Raw genomic sequence first — 24,724 nt, forward strand, 5'->3', positions numbered from 1 at the left:
AAATAGGTTCCTCAGTCAGATCCACATGCAAATAACAGAGATCTAGAGAGAAACAGGGATTAATACTCTTTTCTTCTTGTGTTCTCCATTGACTGACTTCTCTGACAAGCACACTAGATTTAAGAATTTCCCCTGCATGTTCCCAGCCACACTGAGAACACAGGAGCAGTGCCTGCACCTCTCCCACAGCTCTGGGGCATTGAGAAAGGGCAGTTCCCGAAGTTCAGTCCTGGCAGAGCTCATAGTGGTAACACCTACCAACTTTGCTGGATCCTGCCCTTGCTTCTCAAGAGGGAAAGTTGTGAAACACATTGAGGTAACCTGGTATGACCTCCACACAGCAGCACAACCACCAGCTTGGCTTTCTTATTCGCTGCTGGTCATGGCTTATAAATTCATATGGAATCAAAGATATTACAGGCCAAATTTTCAAAGACTTTTCCTTAATAAAAATAAAGGCACACCACCTCATCATTTTCCTGTTTGTGGAGTTAGAGGTATAAACATTTTATGTGCAATTTCTTCGTAGACCTGTGCCATATCACTCAGACAAAGAAAATCCACTGTAAGCCACTGCTGTCATTCATCACTGTCATTAGCTTTTAAATTCAGAAATTAGCATTCTAAGGCACCTCTCTTATGACATGCATCACTGCCTGATACTCAAATTCTGGTTACACTTAGCACTACCATTTGTGGAATAAGATGCAAAGAAAATAGGTATTTTTATTCAAATCTGTACAAATCCAGATATTTACATATTAATGTATTAAAAAACTGTAGGTTTGCCACTTTCATTTTATCTTAAAAATTTGAGACACCCATATTAAATTTTGAAATCATATTTTCTGGGCTATTCAGATAATTTGGAAAAAAAACCAAATCCAAAACCACAGCAACAAACAAAACCTGGAAGCAGAGCCCAGTAGAGCGAGGTTGGGATTTGAGTTTGTTACACGTCAGGCCCATAGCAGTGTTTGGTTAAAGTCACGTGCGCTTCAGCAGAACAGTCCCAGTGTGAATGCACTTTATGCTTTAACTGCAGCAGGGCTTTCTCTCTAGAACAGGTACAATAAGCCAAGTGCCAGGCGATGGTGAGGACTCCTTGCAGTGAGTTGATGGCACGGAGCAGCCCCACTCCGCCTCGCTGCTGTGGGATGTGCCGCCGCTCCGCCGGGTGCGGCCGGCCCCGCGCTCCGACACCGCTGCCCCGGCTGCTGGCGCACCGCGCGTGAACCGGAGCAAAGGGGGTGCCGCCGCCACACTGCCGTGTTTGCTGACCCCAGGTATCGTACAGCAGCCACGTGCCAATGGGGATTACTTCTAGTCACCCAAGGAAGTCCAAATATATTGGGGGTATAAGCATAGCACACATTAGCCCCAAAGTGAATGAGTGCAAAGGTCATTGCTGCACTGGTTTCACTGAGTGAATTCATCAGCAAAAGTTTTTGCAACTTTCTAACACAAAGATTTTTCTGTTCTTGTAGGAAACAAGTACCTGTCTTGCAGGCATGATACAGGACAGACAGCAAAGTAATACACTTATCTACTAATAAGAAAACCTTTCGTTTTCTAATTAGTAAAATGTAAACAAAATAGACACTATTAACCTGTGTAATCTGCATAATTTTATGGACAGTAGTTTTCATGTAGACTGTTATTTGTACAGAGTCTGTGCTGACAAACCATTAATTACCAGTTGTTAGTAGACACATTTGCATAATGTTCCACACTCTCTCGAGTTTTATCATCTCAATCTGACAAACAGTAACTACATTTTTCTTAAACAATAAGCATGTGCTTATTTCCTTTCAAAATAATCAACTAAACTCCAGCCTGTTTCCAATAGCTATGAGGAGTCTCTGCAGGAGAATCAAAAGCCTCCCTAAGAGGCATCTATTTTTTATTTTTTCTTATACCTACAAACGATCACAATTTAAGAGACATCGTTTAATGTCGTCACTGAGGTTGACAGCATTCTGCCTCTTCTGCAGACTGAAAACTTCAGACTCTGGGCTGTCATGCCAGCACCCTTACCAACAATCATTTCATTTGAAGTGGTTTCAAGAAATAAAAACAACTAAATCAAACACAAACAAAAAAACCACACAGGAAGCTTTCTGTTGTATTGAATTTATGGTAGGCAATGATATTTGCAAGAGGAAAATGAGACTTCACATTTCCAATTATGAAGTGCTCTAAACTGCTCAAGATGAGCTACTGGTGCCCCCGTGTGTTTAAGTGGGATTTTTACTGTTCTCCTATGCAGAGTGTAATAGGCCTGAAATTTACATTGTACACTTATTCTCTTCCACTCCTCAGGAAAAAGGAAAACAATAGAAAACCAAACAATAACAAACAAAAAAAACCCCCTTAAATATTGGCACAAAATTGAAAGCAGGCAAGGAAAGGAAAAAAAGTGTGGCCTCCTTACTTCATAAACTCCCTGCCAGGTAGAAAAAATAATTTCTGTGATTTTGAAATGTTGAATGCATTTCTTTATTTTACCTTTTTGTTCTCTTTTAACATAGATTCAGCCCTCTTCTTATCCATAAAAGCTTGAATATAGCCCCATAGGGCTTGCATATTATTTCATTGATAAGCAGAACAGTAAGTACAGAAACACAGCCACTCATTAAAAATTCCTATTTTGCTTTTCTGTGTTTTCCACTCTTTTTATAGATGTTGCTAAGTGACTCCAATATAGCTTTCTGATAAGATGGATTAACAAGGAGAGGGAATATTGTTAGAGAAATTAGAGTACTTAATATGAGTTTATTACTTTTAGGAATCAGGGGATGTACAGAAAGAGAAATCTATTAAGTGGCCAGCAAAAACCAGCTGCTCCTAAGACACCCCTTTCAGATACTAAAACCATTTTCACTTGACATTCATCATGCGGGATCTGTTTGGCTCCTGCCATGCCATGCACCATCTGCTGGCTGCAGTACATGAGCACAGGGAATCAGCCAGCAAATTCCCGTTTCTGTGACCTATCTGTCCTATTCTGCTTAACTCACAGAGCCCTAGCAAAGGAAGAGCACTCACACTGCCTCTGCAGCTCCCTGAACTTCTCAGGAATTTCCCCGTAGATTAAACTTTTTATCAGGCATTTTCTAGACACTACTCCTATTTTAGCAGCCTGACCTGAAGTAACAGTAAATTGACATATGCAAAGGGAAGGAGAAGAAAAATAAAAAGCCATGCTTTTATAGATTTCAACACAATAAAAGGCAGAAATTCCTTTCAATTAACAAGCTGTACATTTTTTTTTTCTATCCATCAACAAAAAAACTATCTGGTCACTTCAAAAAGAGAACATATGCTACTAAATGTATTTTCTGAAAAGTGTCCATCTTTTAGTTTTCTTTGGCATAGAATATGTTTGTGACTGCATGTTCTACAGCCAAGTCAGCCCTAAACATTTTTCTGGGGGGGGAAGGGATAGGGTGGGTGTGAAGGTAAGGATGGGAATGATCATGAACAATTCCTTGCAACATATCCACCCTCTAGTTTTTAGCATTTCAAAGTCAAAATAGAATGATTAACACCAGAAAAAAATTTAGAAAGCTGAGATGGAAAATGAGCATGATAAGGAAATCTGCTTGTGAACTAACAGCAATGATATTTTTGTTGGGTGTTAAATTATTAAGCTCTTATATGTGGAAATAATAATAACATAGAAAATGTTATTATAATCATCACTCAAATTTGCAAATTTCATTATTATCAGGTTGCAAGAGTAAACTTGTTTATATTATGGCAGCTTAAATTTGTTTCCAAATTCCAAAGCCACAAAATTTAATTTTTCCTGACAGTACATTGCTTGCAAGTGCACACATATCCTGGGTGAAATCCTGGCCTTTTGAAAAACAGTGGTACCTCTGGAACTGTGGTTCAGCTGAAGCTGATGGCAGTGACAGCTGTCAACACTGCTGTGGGTCTGTGCTGCTGCGGCCATTTCTGACACAAAAGTTTTGTTAAGTAAAACAGTTTTCTGTAGGATCATACTAAATTTATTAAGGTCTAATTGATGGAGGGTTGTTTTTATGTTGAGATGCAGTATCTAGTAAAAATGAGAAACAAATGCACCCCAGAGCAGTCAGGGCCTTAACGATGAGGATGCAGGCATGGAATGAACCTGGTTTTAAAATGTTTACATTGGCCACTGAAACCTGCAGTCTGACAAATGGTTGGAAGTCAACACTTTTGGCAGCTCAGAATTTCTGATAAATTATAAGCATTTCATACCAAATTTAACTGTCCATTACTTTCAGGAAAAAATTCCCAATGAAAACAGAAGAGTTGTTAGTGAATTACCACTTTGCCATGACGGTATTTAAGATGAAATCCCTATTTTGCTGTGACATGTTCTAATAATTGTTAAGCCTCTTTCTTCCATTCCCCCTTACTTTTCCTTTCTATTATAATGTATAATTTTTTAAGCACTTGCACACAGAATTACTAGCCAGTGGTAACAGCGTGACTATGTTGTGGGAAGCCCATAGGTGAATTCTTCAGAATGCAAAACCTTGTACTGATGTTATTTAAAAACATACTAATTTTTTTTTTTCAGAATGAAATGCAAGTTTTGATGGATTGGCTATACTATAATTCATGGTCTATATTTAAAAATAAACTCATGGTGAAAATTTACTGAATTATATGTACTTTTTTAAAAAAGCAGTATGAGAAAATATTGTGTTCAGTGATGCAAGACAACACTAGCCTTGAAACTGCAAACAACACTTTCTTAGGCTGAAGTTTCTAATCAGATACTTTTAGACATATCTATCTATAAATAGACACATATCACCACAAGAAACCAAAGAAAGAACAAGCGATTACTATCTGAAAAACTCACTGCAGAACACTATAAAAAGCAACATTTGATACAAAGGTCTGATTTACTTGCTTATTTCTACACTAACTGATAGTGTTCACCTCACAAGACCATTCTGATTTTGCAAAAATTTCTCAATAGGCTGTTAAATATCCATGGTAGGACTGAAAAAAAAAAAAAAAAAAGAGAGAGTCATCCTCATCTGAGCAAGAGGGGAAAGTTAAATATGATAAATCAACTGGATTTATTACCTTTCCATTTTACTTTGTTACATACACAGATGCCTTTTTTATTTAAAAAAAAAAAAAAAAAAAAAAAGGAGAAGGAAAAAAATGTTTGTCCAACCTGCTGTTTGTGGAAGACTGTATGGATGACTGGAAAACTAGCATTACTTCAGTCTCACAAACACTAGAAAACTTTTGATACTTGGACAAAGAGGTGCATAGTCTGATTTTCCTAACATTGCAATTAGAAAGTAACAGCAAACAGTTGAGATTAAATGTTTGCCAGAGATTCAGATTTGCTTATATTTTCTAAGGTTTCTCTTTTTAAAAAATATCTAGGGAAAATAGGAAAATGGAGAGTAAAATTACTCACTTCTACCATCTGTCCAAGTTTCTCTACATATGAACACTCACAAAGGAGAAAAGGGTACAGACCAAATTATGCTCTTTAAACTTAGTCTCTGTTATTTAAGTTTGCAGAAAAACATGTGTCCATCAAAGGTTCTTTGGAAAACATACAAACTTAGGTCTGCAATTATCTGGTAGAAATGCCTATTCAGCTTTAATCCGTTCCTCAGCCTCCATTAAAGCAATTGTATCTGTTTGCCTAGGATAGCATGTAAATCAGAATGAGGATAAAATAGAGAACAGAGGCTTATGGCCTGTGCAGTCTTACTGCACTGTGTCAGATTGATTTAATTCTGAGAGGAAGGTTGGGGGCTTCTGCCCTGTTTTGATGTTCACACATAAACAATAATTTTTGGAGTTTCATACCTTCAACCTCTTGCTGTCATGCCAAAATAAAAGCTGATTTGCTCAGTTAAAATAGCAACACACTGAAACATTATCCCAATATCCAAACATTTGAGCCAGATAATTCAGATTATTTATATAGCTGTAAAAGACTGATTCCAAGGAAAACTTACACAGTGTGAGATCAGAGGTGTTGGCCAAAAAAAATGAAGCTGAGCCCAGAGCATTCATCCCTGCAACACGGTTTTGAGGTGCTACTCATGGATACAGGGTGAGGAGCACCCCCAGTGTAAGGTTTATCCCTTTATCTCACATGGCCCCACAAACACTTAATCTCTTCTGGTTTGCAGAGGTTTCTAAAAATCCATGAAACCTGGGCTCTGCAGATCACGTTTGTTTCACGTGGAATATATATGTGATATATTGATACACAAGATTCACAAATAATTTGGTAAACCTATTGTTTTGAGGCACTACAGATCAGACAATGCAAAGACAACATAACTTTTTCTGCAAAGCCTGTACATTAAAAAACCCCACTACTTCTTCCAAAAACTTTACATTAAGAAAGGTGGAAGATGGATGGTGATTTAAAAACAAAGATCAAGCAACAGCCTGGTGAAGAAGTCTATGATTTTATGCTCAGGATATTCTTTCTGCATCTATAAACAAAACATAAATTATTACCAAAGCATACTAATAAATTCATCATTACTCAAAATAGAAATTAGCTACCTTCAATGCTCTGTGGACCAACAAGATTTGTAGCCTGGTGTGCTGGATATTCTACCCGGGGTCTGGCAATGCCCAATTGCTCCATAACCCCATGGAGGAGCCTCTGAATATCTGCTTCAGTTACCCTGTCAGGTGTCCTAGGGCTATGGCTAAAAGCTGAAGCCAATCCAAACGCCAGCAGAAGTATCATGTTGCAAAGCAAGGTAGTTATCATAGTGGTAGCGACTTTTATCCTGTGAAAAAGAAAGGCATTTGAATATAAACTATAGTGGGGGAAAAAAAGTCCTTTATACGTGGTGGAAATAACATATGATCTTACTATTGGACTTTATAGTTTACTACTACAGGTTCTAGAGGCAGCTGACAGTCTAGCCAGCAGGGGGGCAGGGGGAGCCGGGGAGGGAGTAGGGTCGATATATTCTTCTCTTCTAAAAGAAATATTAAGCAGCAAACTGCAGAAATCAATTTTCTGATTTGCATTTTCCTATAACATTATTTAACAGTCACTGCAAACAAAATAAATCCACTTTTTCATTTGATAAGAATACGTCATCCACTACACTATCCACCCCTCCACATTTATTATACTATTTTATAAAGCTCTCGTCCAAAAGCCAAGAGCTCTTCAGCTAGGAACTGTGTTTTCCAAGATCTATTCTGGCATTGTCTGAAAAATCAATAATGAGAAACTGCTAAACAACATAGATATATTTTGTTTGCACCTAAAGAAAAAAGGCTTCCGACTTTATATGCATCACCTTTCCCACCTGAAGCAAATAGGTTTCATTTATTTCCTTGAATCCCTTTCACTAAATGGCTGCACAGTGTAGTTTAATTAGGAAAAAAAAAAAATAACCCCAAAGCCAACAACAACAACAAACCCCAATAAGCAAGTACCACTTACTGTTCTCTGAGAGGCTGAATTTTAGTCAGAATGCTTGTTTTCTCAAAGCTCCTTTCTCTCTCACATCAGAGACTAATTAAAACGCATCACTTCCAGTCGCCTGGATAAACAAAAGCCCCTCGAGTTCCCCTTGTCTTCCTTAACACACCCACAGCTGCCTGATTTCTCCACGCCAGAGGTTTAAAGATGCTCCAATGCTCCAACCGCCGACTCAAGGCACCTGGAAACGACTTTGAGGCGAAAATGGCTGAAATCCCCAGTGCTGGGAATATTCCCCGCTACGCCTGTGCGCGGCTCCCCCACCGCACCACGCTCCCCCCGCAGCCCTCCCGCTCCATCAACCTCTGCAGCCTCCGTTTCGAGGGAAAAAATCTGCTTTCTACGCAACATTCCCGCTGCCCTCCGCCGCCCGCACCGCCGCGGCCCTGGACGGCTGGGCCGGGCTCCCTTCCCTCCTCCCGGTCCCCGGGGCGGCTCGGCAGCAGCGCGGAGCCCCCGGGCCGGAGCGCCCGCTCACCTCCCGCTCCCAGCGCGGCTCTGCGGGTGCGGCGGCTCCGCGGCCGCGCATCCTCCGTGCGCAGCCACGGCCTCTCACCCCCCTTCCCCCGCGGCCGGGAGCTGCTGGGCCGATAAAGACACAAAGACACAAGGCTTAGGGGGATATTATAAACCTCCCTTTTTAATTTCACACTCTAAAAATAAACCTGAAGGGATTGGATGGATTAACGGTTACAGAAGTAAGATACTACAGATTCCTGGGAGAGTATCCATCTTCCTGCTGTGATTTCTGTCTCCAGAATAATACGATCAATGGTTTACTTATGGGATGATAGTGTTACCTAGCTGCAGGTTTACAGAGTAGCAACATGACAACCAGCTCCAAGGATTTGCAGGTAAATGTCTCCAGCTTATGCAAATCCAGACACATCATCCAGAGCAGAGGTTACCAAGACGACAACTACAAAAGGATCTTGCTAAATGAAGTCTCTCATCTAACACAGCACTTGGCAAAACGGTAGCCTCTAAAGGCTACTTTATGTATCACATCTTCACTGCTACTGACAGGAATGTGTCACGTCCCAGTTTAGTATAGCTATCCCCAGAAAAACTGAGATTATAACCCCAAAGACCACAACAGACCCATGAACTACACTTGAACATGTAGATTACTCTCTTTTTGTTAAGTCTCTGGTACGCTGTACAAACTGTAACTTGCAGGATTAAGCAGTAGGAACTTCCAGTTGGCATCTACTGTTTCTTTATGCAGAACATAATCAACTTTATATAAAGGGATGTGTGTCTAAACTGTTCTGCAAAACCTCTAAAAACAACCTAAACTTTGACTTTTTTTTTTTTTTTTCTGCTACAGGTTTCTTTGTCAGGGCCCTAGCAAATTCCCCCTAAGAATGTAAGTTTAGATGTTTCAAGACTAGCTTGCATTGATGATCAAAAGTAGCTTACTGCTCCATACAGGACACACTGTTAATATGTACCAAATATTTCGAATGCTAATGCAGCTTTAACAATCTCAAGTCTTACTCTTCCAAGCAAAAATCAATATGACACCTCACTAGTACAGGAGTCAGACCTCATTTTCTTCCTGACATTGCCTTTAGCTCCTGTCTTATTTCTAGCTCCTACCTCCTTACATCAGCCAGGACAGCTGGAAGTTGTTTTGCTGATCCTTATCTACCTCGGGGTGATGATCCAGAACATGGTGCTCTGGTGTCTGCATTTAGCCTATTTAGGGATCTGCCAGCACCAGTTGAAGGTAGAGGGTAGGAGCACACTGCCAAGAACAGGAGCTTCCTCTTTGGATGGTGGTGAATTGCCATATATATTCACTCCTTCATGAAACTGAAGCTTCCCATCCTTAACCACAACACCAAGCAATCCTATTAAGATCTCCTCATGGCTGGCTCCCTGGTATTAGATTTTACAGTAATGTACCAAGAGTGAGGCAGGAGGTTTCCACCAGATCAACCAGCTGAACCAATTAAACTTGCAAGTTGTTGGATACATGGGGAAGGAGGCAGGGAGCAGAAAAGAACTATTCTTTTGATTAACATATCATTTTAAGAAGTTCAGACTACTGCTGATAAACTATGTTGCACCATGCCTTTTGCTAATTGTGAGAATCACCAACATGCATCTAAGATCAACAAAAAGGACAGCCAGAACAGATTTACTTCTGGCTTCAGTATTTTCAGACTTACTAATTTTGGTGTCTACAGTCTGCATGTAACAGCACATTCTAACCTTCCAAGTCATTATAGAAGAACAAGCTCAGAAAAGGGGAAAAAACAATGGTTTTATTAAAACCAAAAGTATCCAGTGCTTCAGCTCTAACCTTTTGCCAATAAGCAATTCACACATATAAAAAGCTAATGAACAGTTTCAAGTGTTTACTCTTAAATAATTTTACAACTGATGACAGACAAACAGTTTTCATGCCAAAAGATGTAAACATTTGCTTGTGCAAATCAACCTTTAACATACTATGGCTTCTTACATTTGTCTCTTGCAACACTTTCAGCATATAAACCCAGCTTCTGCACCGCTTAGTTAACATAATTCTACAGCTCTAAAAATAAGTTAAAACTCCCCTCTCATATTAAGATAAAACATCTTACTACTCACAACTGAAAATACTTAGTACCTGTTGCAGAACACATCACAGGATGAAGTTGTAAGACTTTTCAATTATTGAATAAATGGCACATTTGTTTTCCATGTGTTCTAATAATTCTCCAGTGTGTGTGCACACATGAATTGTATTTTGGTATTTACCTACTCAACAAGGAAAATATACTCCCAATTTACTCCAGTAAAAATAAGAAACATTGTCTCAAAAGAAATAGAGCTCATATGAGGTCCAACTTAGTAGTATCAAGGGGTGCTACAATACACTTAAGTAAAAAGTAGATTTATTTAACTACTAATACTCAGCATCAAAACACTTCCTTTCATATGTCCGTTAGTTTTATTTTAAACATTTGAGAAGCTGTTTTTAAACTTGATACTTTATCAAAATACTGCAAGAACTGTTTTGGGAGATGAAGCATGTTTTTAGAAGCTGAGATAATCAAAACTTGAGATCTAACACAAACATTTGTAGAAACAGATTATTTTTGTTTTATAGGTCAAATTCATTTAGTTGAACTGACTAGCATTTACAGAAGTTTCAGTAAATGAAGAAAACCTCAACATAAAACAAATTGCTATTTGTACGTCTTCACAACTCATTCATTTAAAATAAATGAAAAATTACAAATAAGAAGAGCTAAAAAATAGTCATACAAATTTAGGATTTTCCAAAGGTTAACCAAGTTGCGAAGAACCCATTTAGCCATCACATTTGATCTTATAAGTCTACTGGCTTTGCAGTTGGCAGTAGTTTTACTTCAGATATTGGATTCTTTGGAGAGCCTCTGTAACGAGCTCTTTCTTTTCCTGGAGCACTTCTTGCAATCATAGATTTTTCTGAGGCAGCACCTGGAATATTTATATTTGCATTAACTTTCAAACTGGATTTAACCATTTCATGATTGGTTAGATCTTCTAGAACGGACTTTGATGGATGAACTTTTTGTTCATGGATCCCAACAGTTCTGACAGAAACATCAGGCTTTTCTGATGGATTTAATGGCCTGCAACATGATTTAGAAGTTAAGTCTAGCTGCTTATGAGCTACAGAAACTTGGTTACATGTGCTTTCACTCCTGCGTGGCAAACGCACGGAATTCTTCGAGGGCTTTTCTGTGCAGGGGAATAGTGCAGAATCATAGCTCAAAGATTTAACAAGTGGTGAACCAAAACTGCTTGATTTAACCGCCTGAGAGCTTACAGATTGTCTGTTAGCCTCCAAAAGGGAATTCATTCTTCTTACAGACTGTCTAACTGGAGTACGTTGAAACTTCAGAGGTGGTTTCGTTTTGCTTGCAGCATTTGGATCATTTAATGAAAGCTGGTTGAACCACTGTATGTGGTCAGAAACCTTTCCATGGTCAGAAACAGTCAATGTTTTAGTTAAAGCTTTATCCAATTTTTCAGCTTTCAAGTACTGGTTGCCTATTTCATTTTGTGATTTGGGCAATTGCAAAGTAGGAAGCTGTCCTGCCAAAGAAGGTTTAGCAGTACCCTCTTCCAAACCACAGCACTTTACCATGCAGCTTTCAGCTGTTTGTGAGTGTATTAATTCTATTTTCTCTTTTTTTCCAGAGCAATCTAATTGGTGTAAGTCATCTTGTGTTGAACTGTTCTCAACAGTAAACTTATCTTCCTTGGCTAGTACTTGAGGCATAGGAAGTTCTTTTCCTTTTTTTATATCTGTTTTTGGGACCTGAAGTTCAATCTCAATAGAAGTTTTGAAGTTTCTTTTCTCCAAAACTTCTAATTCCTCTTTTTTTGATTTCTGGTTATCAGCAGCAGAAGATTGATTAAATTGGTCCAACAGCTCTCTGGATTTTACATTTACTAAATTTTCAGAAACTTCTTCCACTAACAATTCTTTTGCTGAACTGAGCCCTGTGGGACATGGACTTTCATTTAATATTTCACTTGCTACAACTGAGAGGGATGATTTTTTATCACCTATCAAATTGTGAAGAATACTCCCAGATGCAGAGAAGGCTTGCTTAACTTTCAATAATGTTTCTGCAGTTGAATTGCTTTCGTCTTCACAAAACACAAGCTCCAGGTTGTTGTCTTGTTTGCTTACAGTTGCAGATTTGAATTCATCTGGAGTAACTGGTGGCTTTCCAAACACCAAAACAGATTCTGAAGAGCTGACTCCCATTTCAGTGTGTCCTGGCAGCATTTGCTCATTCTTGCTGATCACCTGAGAATCCGTAACAGCAGGACTACTCCATGACATTCGGTGATCTACTTTATTGTGACATTTTGGAGTTAGCAAGTTTTCTTCTGATTTGCTTACATTCCTGGAACCTTAAAATAAATACCACAGTGTGTAAGAATAATTTATTGTGATTTTAATAATTATAGACAAAATTCTTACTAGAAAATAATTACCAAAACAGCACTGAATTTAAAGATGCTGTTATGCCCTTTAATTTCAGAAATGTGAAAAAAGGTTATAATATAAGTGAAATCGTGCATCTCCTCTCACTTAACTTACAAAAGAGAACTACTAAAATATATTAGAAACACAAAAAGCTTGTTCTAAACCAATTCTTTTTCCCCAGAAGCCACTAACATACAAGGTACTTTTGACTTATCTACAAGCATACTTTTAATCCAATTGCTTTTATAAAGTTACATTTGCAAAGTTAAAAAAAGTAGACGTTTTCCCCATCTAATACATTTGGTTAGGTAATTACCTTTCTTAGGGAATTTTTCATTGACATATGGGCTGAAGAGTACATCTCTTTTTGCACATTCAGTTCTGCTTTCCAAACCTTGCTGACTTGCAAGACGCCTTCCAATATTTTCTGATCTATTGCCAACTGTACATCCTGATACAATATTCTTGAACAAACAAAAAGTGTTAATTGCTTTTATATAAACTTGTAACTTGGAATCTCTTTTACAGAGGAACTTTCAGGAAACTGCTATGCAAATCAGCCACAGCAGCCTTTTCTTGGCCATACTTCATCTTGCCTTGATTCTCTGTAGACCTAGGTAGGGAACAGCCTCCCTGCAGTTAATCACACTCTGAACAGAGTGACTGTGCACAGGCTCTGCAAGGTCAGAAGCTCAGGAACTGTGAGACCCACTGAGCACAAGCGTGGTGGGTTGATCCCAACAAGCACGCAAGCTCCCACCCAGCCACATGCCCACTTTCCCCATTCCCCAACAGGATGAGAAGAGAATTGGAAAGGTGAAATGGAAAAAGGGACACACACACACACCACAGACAAAAAAACCCAAAGCAGACATGATGCAAAGGTCATCACTTACAACAAGCAGACCAATTCTCAGCAAGCCTCTGAGCAGTGGCAACTTTCCATAAATTATCCCTGTCCCAGTTTTACTGGTGAGCTTAACATTACATGGCATTGAATTGCTCCTTGGTCAATTCAGGTCAGCTGTTCCCTCCCCTCAGCCTCATGCCCCATGCCAGCCAAACACATTACAAGCTGATCAGTTACTGCTATGCAAATAAACCTCAGGTTTCTTGTACATGACAGCAAGCAGGTTCAGTTAACCCTGGGATTCCTCCATTACAAAATATGTGCTTCCTGCTACTGAAAAGCAGTGCCCAAAACTTTGGATTAAAATCTGCACTCTAACTACAGGACTGGGTACTTACCATTTCTCTATTGCTTTTCCCCAAACCAAATTTCAAGCGTAAAGACCTACGAACCATTTCTTTTCGGCTTATCTTTGGAGAAAAACAACCTGTCTTTCCTGATTCAGCCCTGGAAGGACAGAAGGGAAGAAGGGACAAACTTTTTAGGAGGGCAATGAAAACATCCTGATACTTGTTTACAGTTACTTCCTCCAGTTTTACTTATTTTATTGCCTTCCTGGCAACCTTTTTTTTAATAGACACAGGAAGCTACTATACCAGATCTTAATTGTTTTGAGCTCCATTTTGCAACATCAGAAGACCTGGTGATTTTAAGATTATAAAAATTTACCAAAACCAAAAATTTTAGAGACAGATAGAGGTCATCATTCAAGGGGTCTGGACCCATCTTTCCAATTTATCTTTAGGTTTTGAAAGTTAATTACCTGTATAGCTTTTTGCTTGCAAGTCTTTTGCTTCTTCTATTACCTGAACTGGACACATGATTTTCACCCGTGGTTGAAGGAGATAGTGAGGTTTGTGATGACTCAAGACAGACACAAGGACTTGCTTCAAACTGAACTACAGGGACAAAATTACATTTTTATGAACTTAAAATAGTCACTTTTTTCAGATAAAGACTTAAGAGTTAACACAATAAAGAACATGTTTTTAAACAGCACAATTTTTTTGCTTATTTTGTGGAGTGGTAGCTTGAAATTATTTTGACTTCTACTTTAAAATTAAACAAAGCTATTGCTTGTAGCATCCATAGAAGTGGCTGGAATGCAATTAATTACATGCTACAGATATGATTACCTCAAATAAGTTTCCACACTTATCATCAGATCAATTCCTCAAATTTAAGAGTTCAAGAAGAAAAATTAGTCACAGTCTCATTATTATTTGCAGTGTGCTTTTTTTACATACCTAGCCAGAACAGCTAAAGCAACAATGAAGAAAAGAGCTGCTTTTTTTTTTACTACTGGACATTTTATGAAACACATGCATCACTGCTATCTTTATGAAATGTTGTTGCTTTGGTTTGCTTATCCGTAGAAACAAGTATTTCATGGAGAACATGAAATGATTTAATAAAAAAAGCACTAAGTTTTATAACACTTACTTGAGGGGAGGAAAAAAAAATCTAGCGAAACAGCCAATCTAGAAATTTCCTTTCATTCTAACTTCAGTTGGCACCATATTAAAGAACCAAATAAAAAAAAAGACAGGATTTTCAGAATAGCCTGATGGTTGGAAGCACTCTAGTAGAATACAGTGGTGCTAAAGCACTGTCAAACAAAAGTAAAATTTTCTCTAGAGTTTTGAAATTTAGCATCTAGAGAAAAAACAAAGGGTGATGGGACACAAGAAAGAAGCATTATAAAAGCAACAATTACATTTCACAGAGCTAAGATCAGCTATTTAAGCATTTAGGAGACAGAAGGCTACAACTTTCAAAAGATTGGAAGCATAGGTAGTCTTCATGGATTTGTGCACCAAGATAGAAACAGGAGTATAACCTGACTGATACATAGGGAGCAAAAAAGATAAAAGGACATCAGAATTGCAAGTATGAGAGATTAACAGAACAGAAAACAAGAAAGAATTTGGCTTTTGCTCAATCCATGTAACATGAGTCACCAAAGAATATAAACATACACAATTTACCAAGATGGGGACGTAGTGCCAGGAACACTTCAGTAATGAGCATCAATGACTGTCTAGCAAGAACAAAAGGCTCTACTCTTAAATTAAAAGCCACCAACAATCACTTCAAGCAGCAAGGAAAAAGTGATGACACTGTACCTGATGCTGGTGTTGAGCTGCTGTTAAAAATGCTACTTGGTAAAAACTCAAACGCAAAACTATGCTTAAAAGATCGTCTCTTCTTGCTGGACAAGCCCTGAGAGCAATCAGTTGGAAGCTTACGCTTGGTACTTGGAGTAAGAACCACTGGAGTCACTGATGAAAGGACTGAAATTAAGAAAACCAAACTTGCAGTAACAGCTTAAAAGGTAGAGAGTTTACTAAAGTAAATAGTTGTTTCAGTGGTTTTTTTTTAAACTCTGAAAGAAACTTGTTGCAAAAGCTTAGCCAAAGTGCATGCATTTTGAAGAGGCAAAGCAATCAGTATAGCTTAGGGTTTGGTTTTTTATTTTGTTGGGTGTTTTTGCAAGTTTAGAGTACCAGAAAGGAAAATCCAAACCCATACATTAACAAAACAATACAGGTATTAGGAGGAAGTAAATGTATAGTGATCTTCCCTAAGTTTTAGAAACAGTAAGCGTGAAAGAATTTTAGTCCTCGCAGATTCATTCCCAAGATGATAAAATGCTGCACTGCTGCACTGAAGCCTTAACTAAAAAGCACAAGTTTGGTTGTGCAATCCCCACAGAGCTAAACTACACAGCCCACTACTGCAGTGATTGTAGCTGCTCCAAGAATTAGAGTAAATGCAGTATCCTCAATAAATATGTATCTATATTCCATTTTAAACAATTTAAATTTAATCACTTATCTTCAAATAAGTTCTAATTCTTCAGTTTAAAAAAATTGTTGACTATAGTTAAGAAATCCAGAGGGTACTGCATGGGCTTTACTCAGTACAAATACACCAATACCTACCGCTTCTGTCTTGTTGAGGTGTAGTGGAGGGTGTTCTGTTAGATTTAAATTTATTCAATGCTCCACTAACAATATCTGAAATGCAAGACACACCGAGCAATCAAATTTAAATGCGAAGCTTGTCTTGCTCTGTTTTCAACTCAAGTTTAACTTGTATTTTTTTTCAGGGAGAAACAAAGCAAATCAGTTTAAATGGGTTTTATGTACAGAAAATCATAGCCCAGATCTTCCCACCAACACAGTTTTTATTGCTTTCACAATAGCTGAAAAATCTATTTTCCTTAATATAAAAATTATTAAAAAAAAAACAAACTAAAAACCCAACAAACAGAAGAACCGCCCCCAAAAAAACCCAAACCAACAACACCCCCCAAAACAACAACACCCCCTCAAAACAACATCAACAACCCCCCCAAAACAACATCAACAACCCCCTCCTCTCCAAAACAACAACAAAAAAAACCCCAAAACCACAACAAAAAGCCATTCTGCACAGACAACAGAAGTTTCTTGTAGAAAAGTCTACTGGTCATTACAGAAGTATACGCCTTCTGATTTCTTGTAGGCAAACCTAGACGGTACCCATTGAGATCTTACTAACAAAGTCTCAGCAACCCTCACTTTAATGGACAGACAACTTGAAGCTGTAAAGCTTTTAGAGCTTTGAAGTTAGGTCCAAAAAAGTATGAGATTTTGGTCTTACAAAGAAATAATGTAAAACTTTTCTGTGAACTATGTGCTTTTTTGGGGGAGTTGATTTGTTTTTTTTAAAACAAAATTAAACACAGCAGAGTATATGCATGAAACTTTACTAGTTTTCCTGCTTTTCAAAGTACAAAATTTAAGTATTTTTATCAAGTGTTTTGCAACCTACAGTTGTATTTGCATGTGTCCGTAGTGGAGCTTAGCAAAATACAAGGTGGTAGTACTTCTTTTATGGTGTCTCATGGATATCACATAGTTTTTAAAGATATATTTGAAAACAGATCAAGTATAGTAATCTACATCTGGAGAAAGACTAGAATCTGCCTACTATCAAAACCTATTCTACAGAACTACCAAGTTCTAACTGTTTCTCCTCAAGATGTTGACTTTCATGTTTATCACTGTGCAACTCTGGGATGGTCTCTCTTCTTCAGAGCAGAGGAGCTCAATACACAAAAAAACCATGCCATGACTAAACATACAATCACACAGCTTTAATTTAAACTACTGTCAGGTTTAATACTCCAGGTACATGAGCTAAATAAGTACCTATGTTTTTATATCAATACATAAAAGATCACTTTGCAGTGGATTTGAATCAAGTCAAGCATATTTGTGACCACAGTGTTTCCTCTAAGAGAGTGCAGAAATGAGACTATACCATTTGATTGCTGTATCTGGCAAGAAACTCCAACTCAGCCCTGTTGAAAACTGAAAAAAGCCTCACCCCAAATCCCAGATCCATGATACCAGAGCACACAGTATCCAATAACATCCAATTTAGATTTACACTTCACAAATTAGCTACTCTAATTCAAAACACACCTGCCATTTGCATCCCTGCTTTCTCACTACCTGACTTATCAAAGTATATATAAAAGTATAATTTCAAAATTAACAAAAAAAACCAAAAACAAACAAACCCCCACAAAAACCCAAAAAAAACCCCAAAAAAACCCTTCAGCCCTCTGGAACAGGATCTGAATCTGACTCAAGAAAAAGCTAGAATATTAATTCGGCTACACAAATCCAAACAAAACCAAAATAGCTTCTTTAGTAGACAAGAGACTAGAAAACTCTGAGTAAATATACAATAATGTGATTACTGAAGTCTTATATAGATCCTGCAGATCAAACCAAATCAATTTTGCAAACATCTGTTCTGCTTCTGGAAGAAGCAAGTCCTTAGGATCAGACTACCTGAAGTTGCAATTCCATTTTTGGTTTTGAAAGTTTCACAAAGCATACCTACCCCCAACACTTCGGTGCCTCCTCCTCTTACATTCAGTGGGAGATTCATTTTCACTGTCTTCATGGCCCCACAGTGAGGGTGTAGATTGAAAGACATCAACACCTAGCATTGAAGGAATCTTTTCCAATATAAATTCTGGTACTTGTCCTGGAATAGTCGAGAAGTATTTTTTTTTTATTATTCTTAAACGTTGAAAAGAAAAGCTGTAGACAGGTCAGTGCAACGAGACATGCTGACAAGCATTTATCACCTTACCGATTTCTGCCGCATGGTCAATAAGTGTTTCCACGACAGCAGCTTGCAAGCGAATTTTTTTTTCTGTACTAGCTGACATCTTTTCGTTTTCATTTGAGTGCAAGAGGTTGGGAGCAAAAATCACTGCCAGATTACTGCTATCCATTCTGTTCTCATTGGATCTTAACAAGAAAAGGGTTTTTAAAATCAAATTATCACAACATAAGCAGAGGAGAAAGAAGACCAAATAAGACAAATGCAGTTAGAAAAATAAAAATGGATTCATTCACTGGAGTGCTTACATAACAAGATTAACGTATAGATTTCTGCATTCCAGGCCAGATAATTGCACAACTATGTTATTGAAATCAAGAAGTTACAGATCCCCTCAGTTTTAGGGAATGCTAGGTATGGTAATTCTGCTTTACAAAACTTGAACAAAGTCAAGTCTCCAGTTAATTAAGGTTTCATAAAGAAAACCTTGGATTTATGAAATAAAGGACCACAACTGAATTTAGTGAGTATCTGCAGATGTGAAAGTTAAAATTGCAAACTACTCACAGGAAGGTACAGCACTTGCCTGGACTGAGAAATGGTTAAGGGAATTACAAGCATGCCCTTTACACTGACCTTAAGGACACAGTTCTCAGAAAGTTGAAAAAGTATCTCAAAGCTGCAATTGTTCTGTCAGCCATCAAACAGGACAGCAACAAAGTTGCAGTTTTCTTCTCATTTCCAAGCTGCTGAGCTTTGAAAAGGCCTTCCTGCAGGTGAGGTGGAAGGATGGGCTCAGGCAGCTCTCTAAAGAACTGTTTGAGAAGCCCTGCAACATCACATGGCAGTGCAGCTGAGAGGCAGTTTTCACCTTGATCCAGTTTACTCTGAAATTTTTCATAAGAAACATGAGTTAAAGTCTTCAACATATTGTCACATTTCTAAATTTAAGCACTAATGCTCTAGCCCATGTAACAACAGTCACATCTTCCCCATTGTCAGTTTCAGTCATGTTTTACCCAACTACATTATCTATAATGAGGCACAGGCAATGTTGTCAGACCATGAGTGTTAATTTACAGGTTCCCCATCTTCCCTCCACCAGGGGAGCATTGCTAAACAAATATCCTCTTAGCATCCAGTTTGCACGATTGCTAATGAGTTTGTTCAGTCCCAAACTATCCTCATCACCTGGAAGGAGAAATATTTAAAAGAAAAAAAAAAAAGGGAACCATGTCAGTTGCTGGACTAGATCTCCTATCATTTCTAAAGGAGGCAATGTTACCAATCTACTTCCAGTATTAAAACTTGAATATGACTGAAAAGAGGCCAAAAATTAAAACATGCTCAAGTGAAATGCAGCTTATTAAGAAAAAAAATAACAGCTTTAGAGATTACCTTCAAAGCTTTTAAACGAACAAGAGATCCAGACTTTCTGAAGAGTCCCTCAGTATGAACATGTTCTTCCAAATATTCACAAGTATCAACAAGAAAGCTGAAAAAAGAACAGGAACATACTTCTGATGCACAGAATAAAGCTGGGGTTTTTTCCAGAAAAACTATTTCACCATTTTTTGTAAAACTTAATACATAGAATAATTTCCCCCAATGAGAAGAATATAAAGAAATACAACTGAATGAATGTGGTGTTGAATTCCCCATCTAACTTCTGCATCCCTCCTTTCCCAGACGGAACTATTCTTATATCCCCCAGAAGCTCGAGCAGGCGTGGAACAAATACTACACTCCTTCTTCTGACAAGGGTTCAATACTAGAAAGAGAGCAAAGTAAGCATAAAATCTAAATATACATTGTTAATTTACCTTGGAATATAACCATATTCTGGCACAAGTGATTGTGGCAACGCATGAAAAGGTATTCCAAAGATTTTACCCTAAAATACAAAATTCAAATACTGTTACTTGAAAGTTGATATAATTATCAACTACATATTACAAAAAAGCTCACATGCAACAAGTAAACATAAAGGTAGTTACGACAAAAAACAAAGTCTTTCAGATAAGACAGATAAGAGATATTGTCTGGAAAAGCACTGTGATCTCTAAAGATCTAAAACTATGCTAATTCTAGTTACCAAGTAACACCCTAGACGATTGTGAAAGAGTAGAAAGGTTTTCTGCAGTACATTTTATACTTCTTATTTTACAGGAAGTTAGTTTTCTTATAGAACTCCCAAATCAGTAAGGATATTAACCAGATTGTTTTGGAATCTCACCTTAGCTTTTCAATTGACAAAATATTTTTCTTAAAAATCAACATGAGACAATTGAAATAAATTTTTTTTTAAAAATCTTTTTCTTCATCTCAGACTCAAGACTGCTCTTTTGGGAAGGATTAAACTCAACAGAACAATCTAGAAAACTGTTCTGAACCTCATATTTAGCATTTGTACTTAAAAAACTGTTATTTCTACTGCCTAACAGTAAGACATTAAAGTGTATTACATATTAGAAAATAAGCAAATCTCATCAGTCATTACTGATATTCACCTACAGAATTTTTAAAAATGTTTATCTGAGGTTGCTACACAGTTCTGTCAGTTATAAAAGCCCACATTCCTGTGTAACACCTTGTACTTTTATTTTTTTAAATTCATATTTACAGAACATGCAAGCCAGTCCCTCTCCCAACCAGAAGAGGACTGGGATCATGCCCAACTTGTTCTTAGAGATGAATGCAAACTCTTAGTTATTCATAGCTGAAATTAAACGTGCTGTCCATGTTAGGAAAATAGTTAATCAGTAACTAACCCATTAGACCACAATCTAATCTGTCCTACAGAAAGCAAATATTACACAGTCAGGAAAAAGAAGCAACACATCTGTCCTTGTGTTCCAGGTTGCTACTAAAACTACAAAAAGAAAATTAACTCCAAGAGAAAATGTTTTTTTCTGTATGTACAAGATTACATACTAGAAAATTCCAGCGGTTTGGAATGCAACACTTAAAATTCTTAACTGATATGCTCACCTCACTAGGTTTTGTTTGAAGTATCAGAAGTTGTTATTTAATTTCTTATTAATAAATAATAAAGCTAGTAATATTTCTGCTGCGAGGGAACAGCAGAAATAAGACATCCCTTGGCAAAACAAATGTTATTCTGTAGCTTTTCCTACCTTGCTCAGTAGTTACTTAAGTACAGATTTTCTTCCTTGCATACAATTTAAGCACTACAGACAGCAACGCAGATATCTTTTATCAAGACATACATACATTGTTCACAGTTCTCATTGTCTTCCCTTCGAATGGAAAAAGAAGGGAAAGTCTGGAACTATATGTTTGATATTGACAAGGGGAAGAAAACTAATTCTAACTTTACTCTTGCTTTCTCCCTTTCCAAACAACCGAACTCAAGCACATGTTTTCCCAACTTCTTTGGCTTATATTGACCAAGGATTACTGCAGCATTGTGTAATATCTTCTCAGCCTTACAGAAAGCTCAGTCTGAGGAAGTTCAGTTGCACAGAGATCTTGTTTAGAACTTGACAGTGGTCCACACTTCCTAAATTAAGAGTCTACCAGAAGATCAGTGCTCTGGATTGGACTTCAGTGCTGGCATCCATTATAATACTTCAGTTTTAAATAAGAGTCCTGAGACAGAAAGCACTTTTTTCCTTCATCAAACTCAAAATAGGTATTTAAGGTAATGGGACAGATTTCATTCTTGGACCACTGGCAAATCAAGGCCAGAGCTGTCTTTGCCAAAATACTTAGTTATGCCTTATACTAAGAAACCGTGCAAATAAAGCCCTTCAAATAAAACAAAAATCTGAGAAAACAAGTAAAAGACAGAGCTTTTAGAAACAACACCGTAGCTATATTCCAAGACACAATACAATTACTAAGATTGGAATTTCGTAGTGAGTGACATCAATCACAGTGAAGCATAAAAAGCTCTTGCACGGATTAGAGCGAGCTGGCGTGTTTCAGCGGCCAGCAAGTCCACGGACAAAAGAGGAACCCATCCCGTTCGCCATCTGGCCCGCCCGGCAACACGCGAGTCCCAAACTGCCGGGGGCGGGGCATCCAGCGCCACCGAGCCATTACCTTCTCGAATCACAACACGGCTATGTGACGGCCCCATGGAACACTTGCACGCTGAGGGAAAGGGAAAAAAAAGCTCTTTTCCCCACTGCAGGAGGTGATACCTTGTTAGGGGCCGGCAGGAGCCGCTGCATTACGGGAATGGCACTGCTGCCGCGCCCGGCGCTCCCGGCGACAGGACCAGTCCCTGGAGCCATGTGAGCTTTGGCTCTGCCCTGCCCGGGAAGCCGGAGCCCTCCGAGCTACCTCGCCCCGCTCACCTCCGCCACCGCAGCTCCCGGCGCCTTGGCCACCGCCAGGCAGCTCCCGCTCTTCACCTTGATCCCGTACGAAGCCCGGAGCTCCTCCAGCACCGCCAGCCGCATCAGCCTCCGCCTCTGCTCCGCCATCCCTGCGCCCCCCACCCTCTTTGCTTTGCCTTGCCTTGCCTTGCTCAGCGCGGCCCGGCCCGGCCCGGCCCCGCCGCCCCTCAGACCCCGCTGGCCGCCATCGCGGCCCCGCTCACCGCCCGGCTCAAACCCAGCGCGCGGCCCCGCCCGCGCCTCTGATTGGGCCGTTTGCCGTTCGAAATCAGGCCCCGGCCGCCCAACGGCCACGCGGGGCTGTCCCGCCGCGCCTGTCGCCGCGCGCCGCCTCCCAGCCTACCCCGGCTAAGGCCCCCGCGCGCCGCCCTTGGGCGATCGCGCTGGCTGCCTAAGGGCTGGGAGGGGTGGAACATTGGGAGCGCCCTCATCCCCGAATCCCCACATCTCCGTCATCCCCCCAGCCCATACGCCCTCATCCTTGAGTCCTGTGTCTGGTTCTGGGCCCCACAGTTTAGGAATGACGTTGAGATGCTTGAACGTGTCCAGAGGAGCGCAACAAGGCTGGTGAAGGGCTTGGAACGCAAGCCCTTTGAAGGCTGAGGGAGCTGGGGTTGTTTAGCCTGGAAAAAAGGAGACTCAGGGGTGACCTTACCACTCTCTACAACTACCTGAAAGGTGGGGGTCGGTCAGGCAACAACTGACAGAATGAGAGGACACAGTCTTAAGCTGCACCAAGGGAATTTTAGGTTAGACGTTAGAAAAAAATTCTTCACTGAAAGAGTGATTGCGCGCTGGAATCGTCTGCCCAGGGAGGTGGTGGAGTCACCATCCCTGGATGTGTTTAAAAAAAGACCGGACGTGGCACTCAGTGCCATGGTTTAGTTGATGAGGAGGTGTTAGGTCACAGGTTGGACTAGATGATCTTAAAGGTCTTTTCCAACCTAGTTCATTTGGTGATTGTGTGATTCTGTGACCCCCAACACATGCCCACCCCTCCCCCCCACAGGTGTTGGGTTGCTTGGTTACTTGGAAACAAGTGTCCCTTTCTCCGAAAATAAGTTTCAAATAAAAACAGCTGCCCACCACAGTTTTGTGGGTAAACTGGACTCCACTGTACCTGGTGGTCAGGGTGTCGTGTATCAGCATAGAAGGAAGGTCAAGGTTCTTCCCATCTGCTTCTGCCAGTGGCCTTGCTTTCCCCGGCATTAACCGGGCTCTGTGCAGGTCTGCCTGAGGGGATCCATCTTTTCCATCATTTTCTGTGGACAAAGCCACACTCTGCAATTTAAGCGGCCCTTGAACCATTAGCACCAAGCTTGCTTGTACTTTCTAAATTTCACTTCCCTTACCCGTTCTGTACAGTGAACTCAGACAACTCTTCCAGCAGGGTCATTCTGGGCTTTGCACTCTGTTATAATAGGAAGAACTCCTTCCTTTTTTCTTTGCTTTGTTTGTGTTTTTTTTTTTTAATTTTCTATTCCGAAGTAACTCTTCAAGTGCCAACAACACTACAGTTAACCAAATGCAGTCTTTCTGTGTAGTCAGAAAAAAGCACCATACCAAAAATAAGCTTTCCAGCTTTTTCTTTATAACTATTCTGTTACTAGTTCTAAAGTGAGTCTTATTTCACTGAGAAAGACAAAGATTACCACAAAGCTTAGACACAGAATGATAACAAGGTCGTTACAGCGCTCTGAACACCTATGGACCCAAAAACTAGAGAATAAAAAGAGAATAACTAGAATTTTTCCAAATGTCAGCAAAATGGAAACAGAAAAAAAACCTCTAACAAATTGTATAGAAGAAGGACCTAGCAGCAGTAATAAATAGCA

General features: G+C 39.3%; 2 protein-coding genes across 5 annotated transcripts in view; both read right to left on the reverse strand.

Annotated features, from left to right (window-relative positions):
* Positions 1-7,547, reverse strand: part of SCG5 (secretogranin V) — a 29,635-nt gene extending 22,088 nt beyond the window's left edge. For both annotated transcript variants that reach the window (XM_069017686.1, XM_069017685.1), the window contains exons 1-2: positions 7,460-7,547; positions 6,556-6,788 (exon numbers count right to left, since the gene is read on the reverse strand). In XM_069017686.1, coding sequence (XP_068873787.1) covers positions 6,556-6,769 — 214 coding nt within the window. In that variant the 5' untranslated portion in view covers positions 6,770-6,788; positions 7,460-7,547. The remainder of the gene's footprint in view (positions 1-6,555; positions 6,789-7,459) is intronic.
* A 2,201-nt stretch (positions 7,548-9,748) lies between these two features.
* ARHGAP11A (Rho GTPase activating protein 11A) lies at positions 9,749-23,056 on the reverse strand. 3 transcript variants are annotated; one of them, XM_069017683.1, is made up of 12 exons: positions 22,905-23,056; positions 20,346-20,416; positions 19,921-20,017; positions 19,159-19,409; positions 18,550-18,710; positions 18,295-18,441; positions 16,338-16,412; positions 15,519-15,686; positions 14,156-14,291; positions 13,731-13,839; positions 12,799-12,946; positions 9,749-12,406 (listed from the first exon to the last, which is right to left on the reverse strand). In XM_069017683.1, exons 1-12 carry the CDS (start codon positions 22,974-22,976, stop codon positions 10,824-10,826), a joined length of 3,018 nt encoding a protein of 1,005 aa, XP_068873784.1. In that variant the 5' UTR covers positions 22,977-23,056; the 3' UTR covers positions 9,749-10,823. The 3 variants fall into 3 exon arrangements, with proteins under 3 accessions (XP_068873784.1, XP_068873783.1, XP_068873785.1); XM_069017682.1 differs by having other exon boundaries at positions 22,848-23,056; XM_069017684.1 differs by lacking the exon at positions 16,338-16,412 and having other exon boundaries at positions 22,848-23,056.
* Positions 23,057-24,724: the final 1,668 nt, after the last annotated feature.

The sequence above is a fragment of the Aphelocoma coerulescens genome, chromosome 5, assembly GCF_041296385.1.
Source record: "Aphelocoma coerulescens isolate FSJ_1873_10779 chromosome 5, UR_Acoe_1.0, whole genome shotgun sequence".
Classification (NCBI taxonomy): domain Eukaryota; kingdom Metazoa; phylum Chordata; class Aves; order Passeriformes; family Corvidae; genus Aphelocoma; species Aphelocoma coerulescens.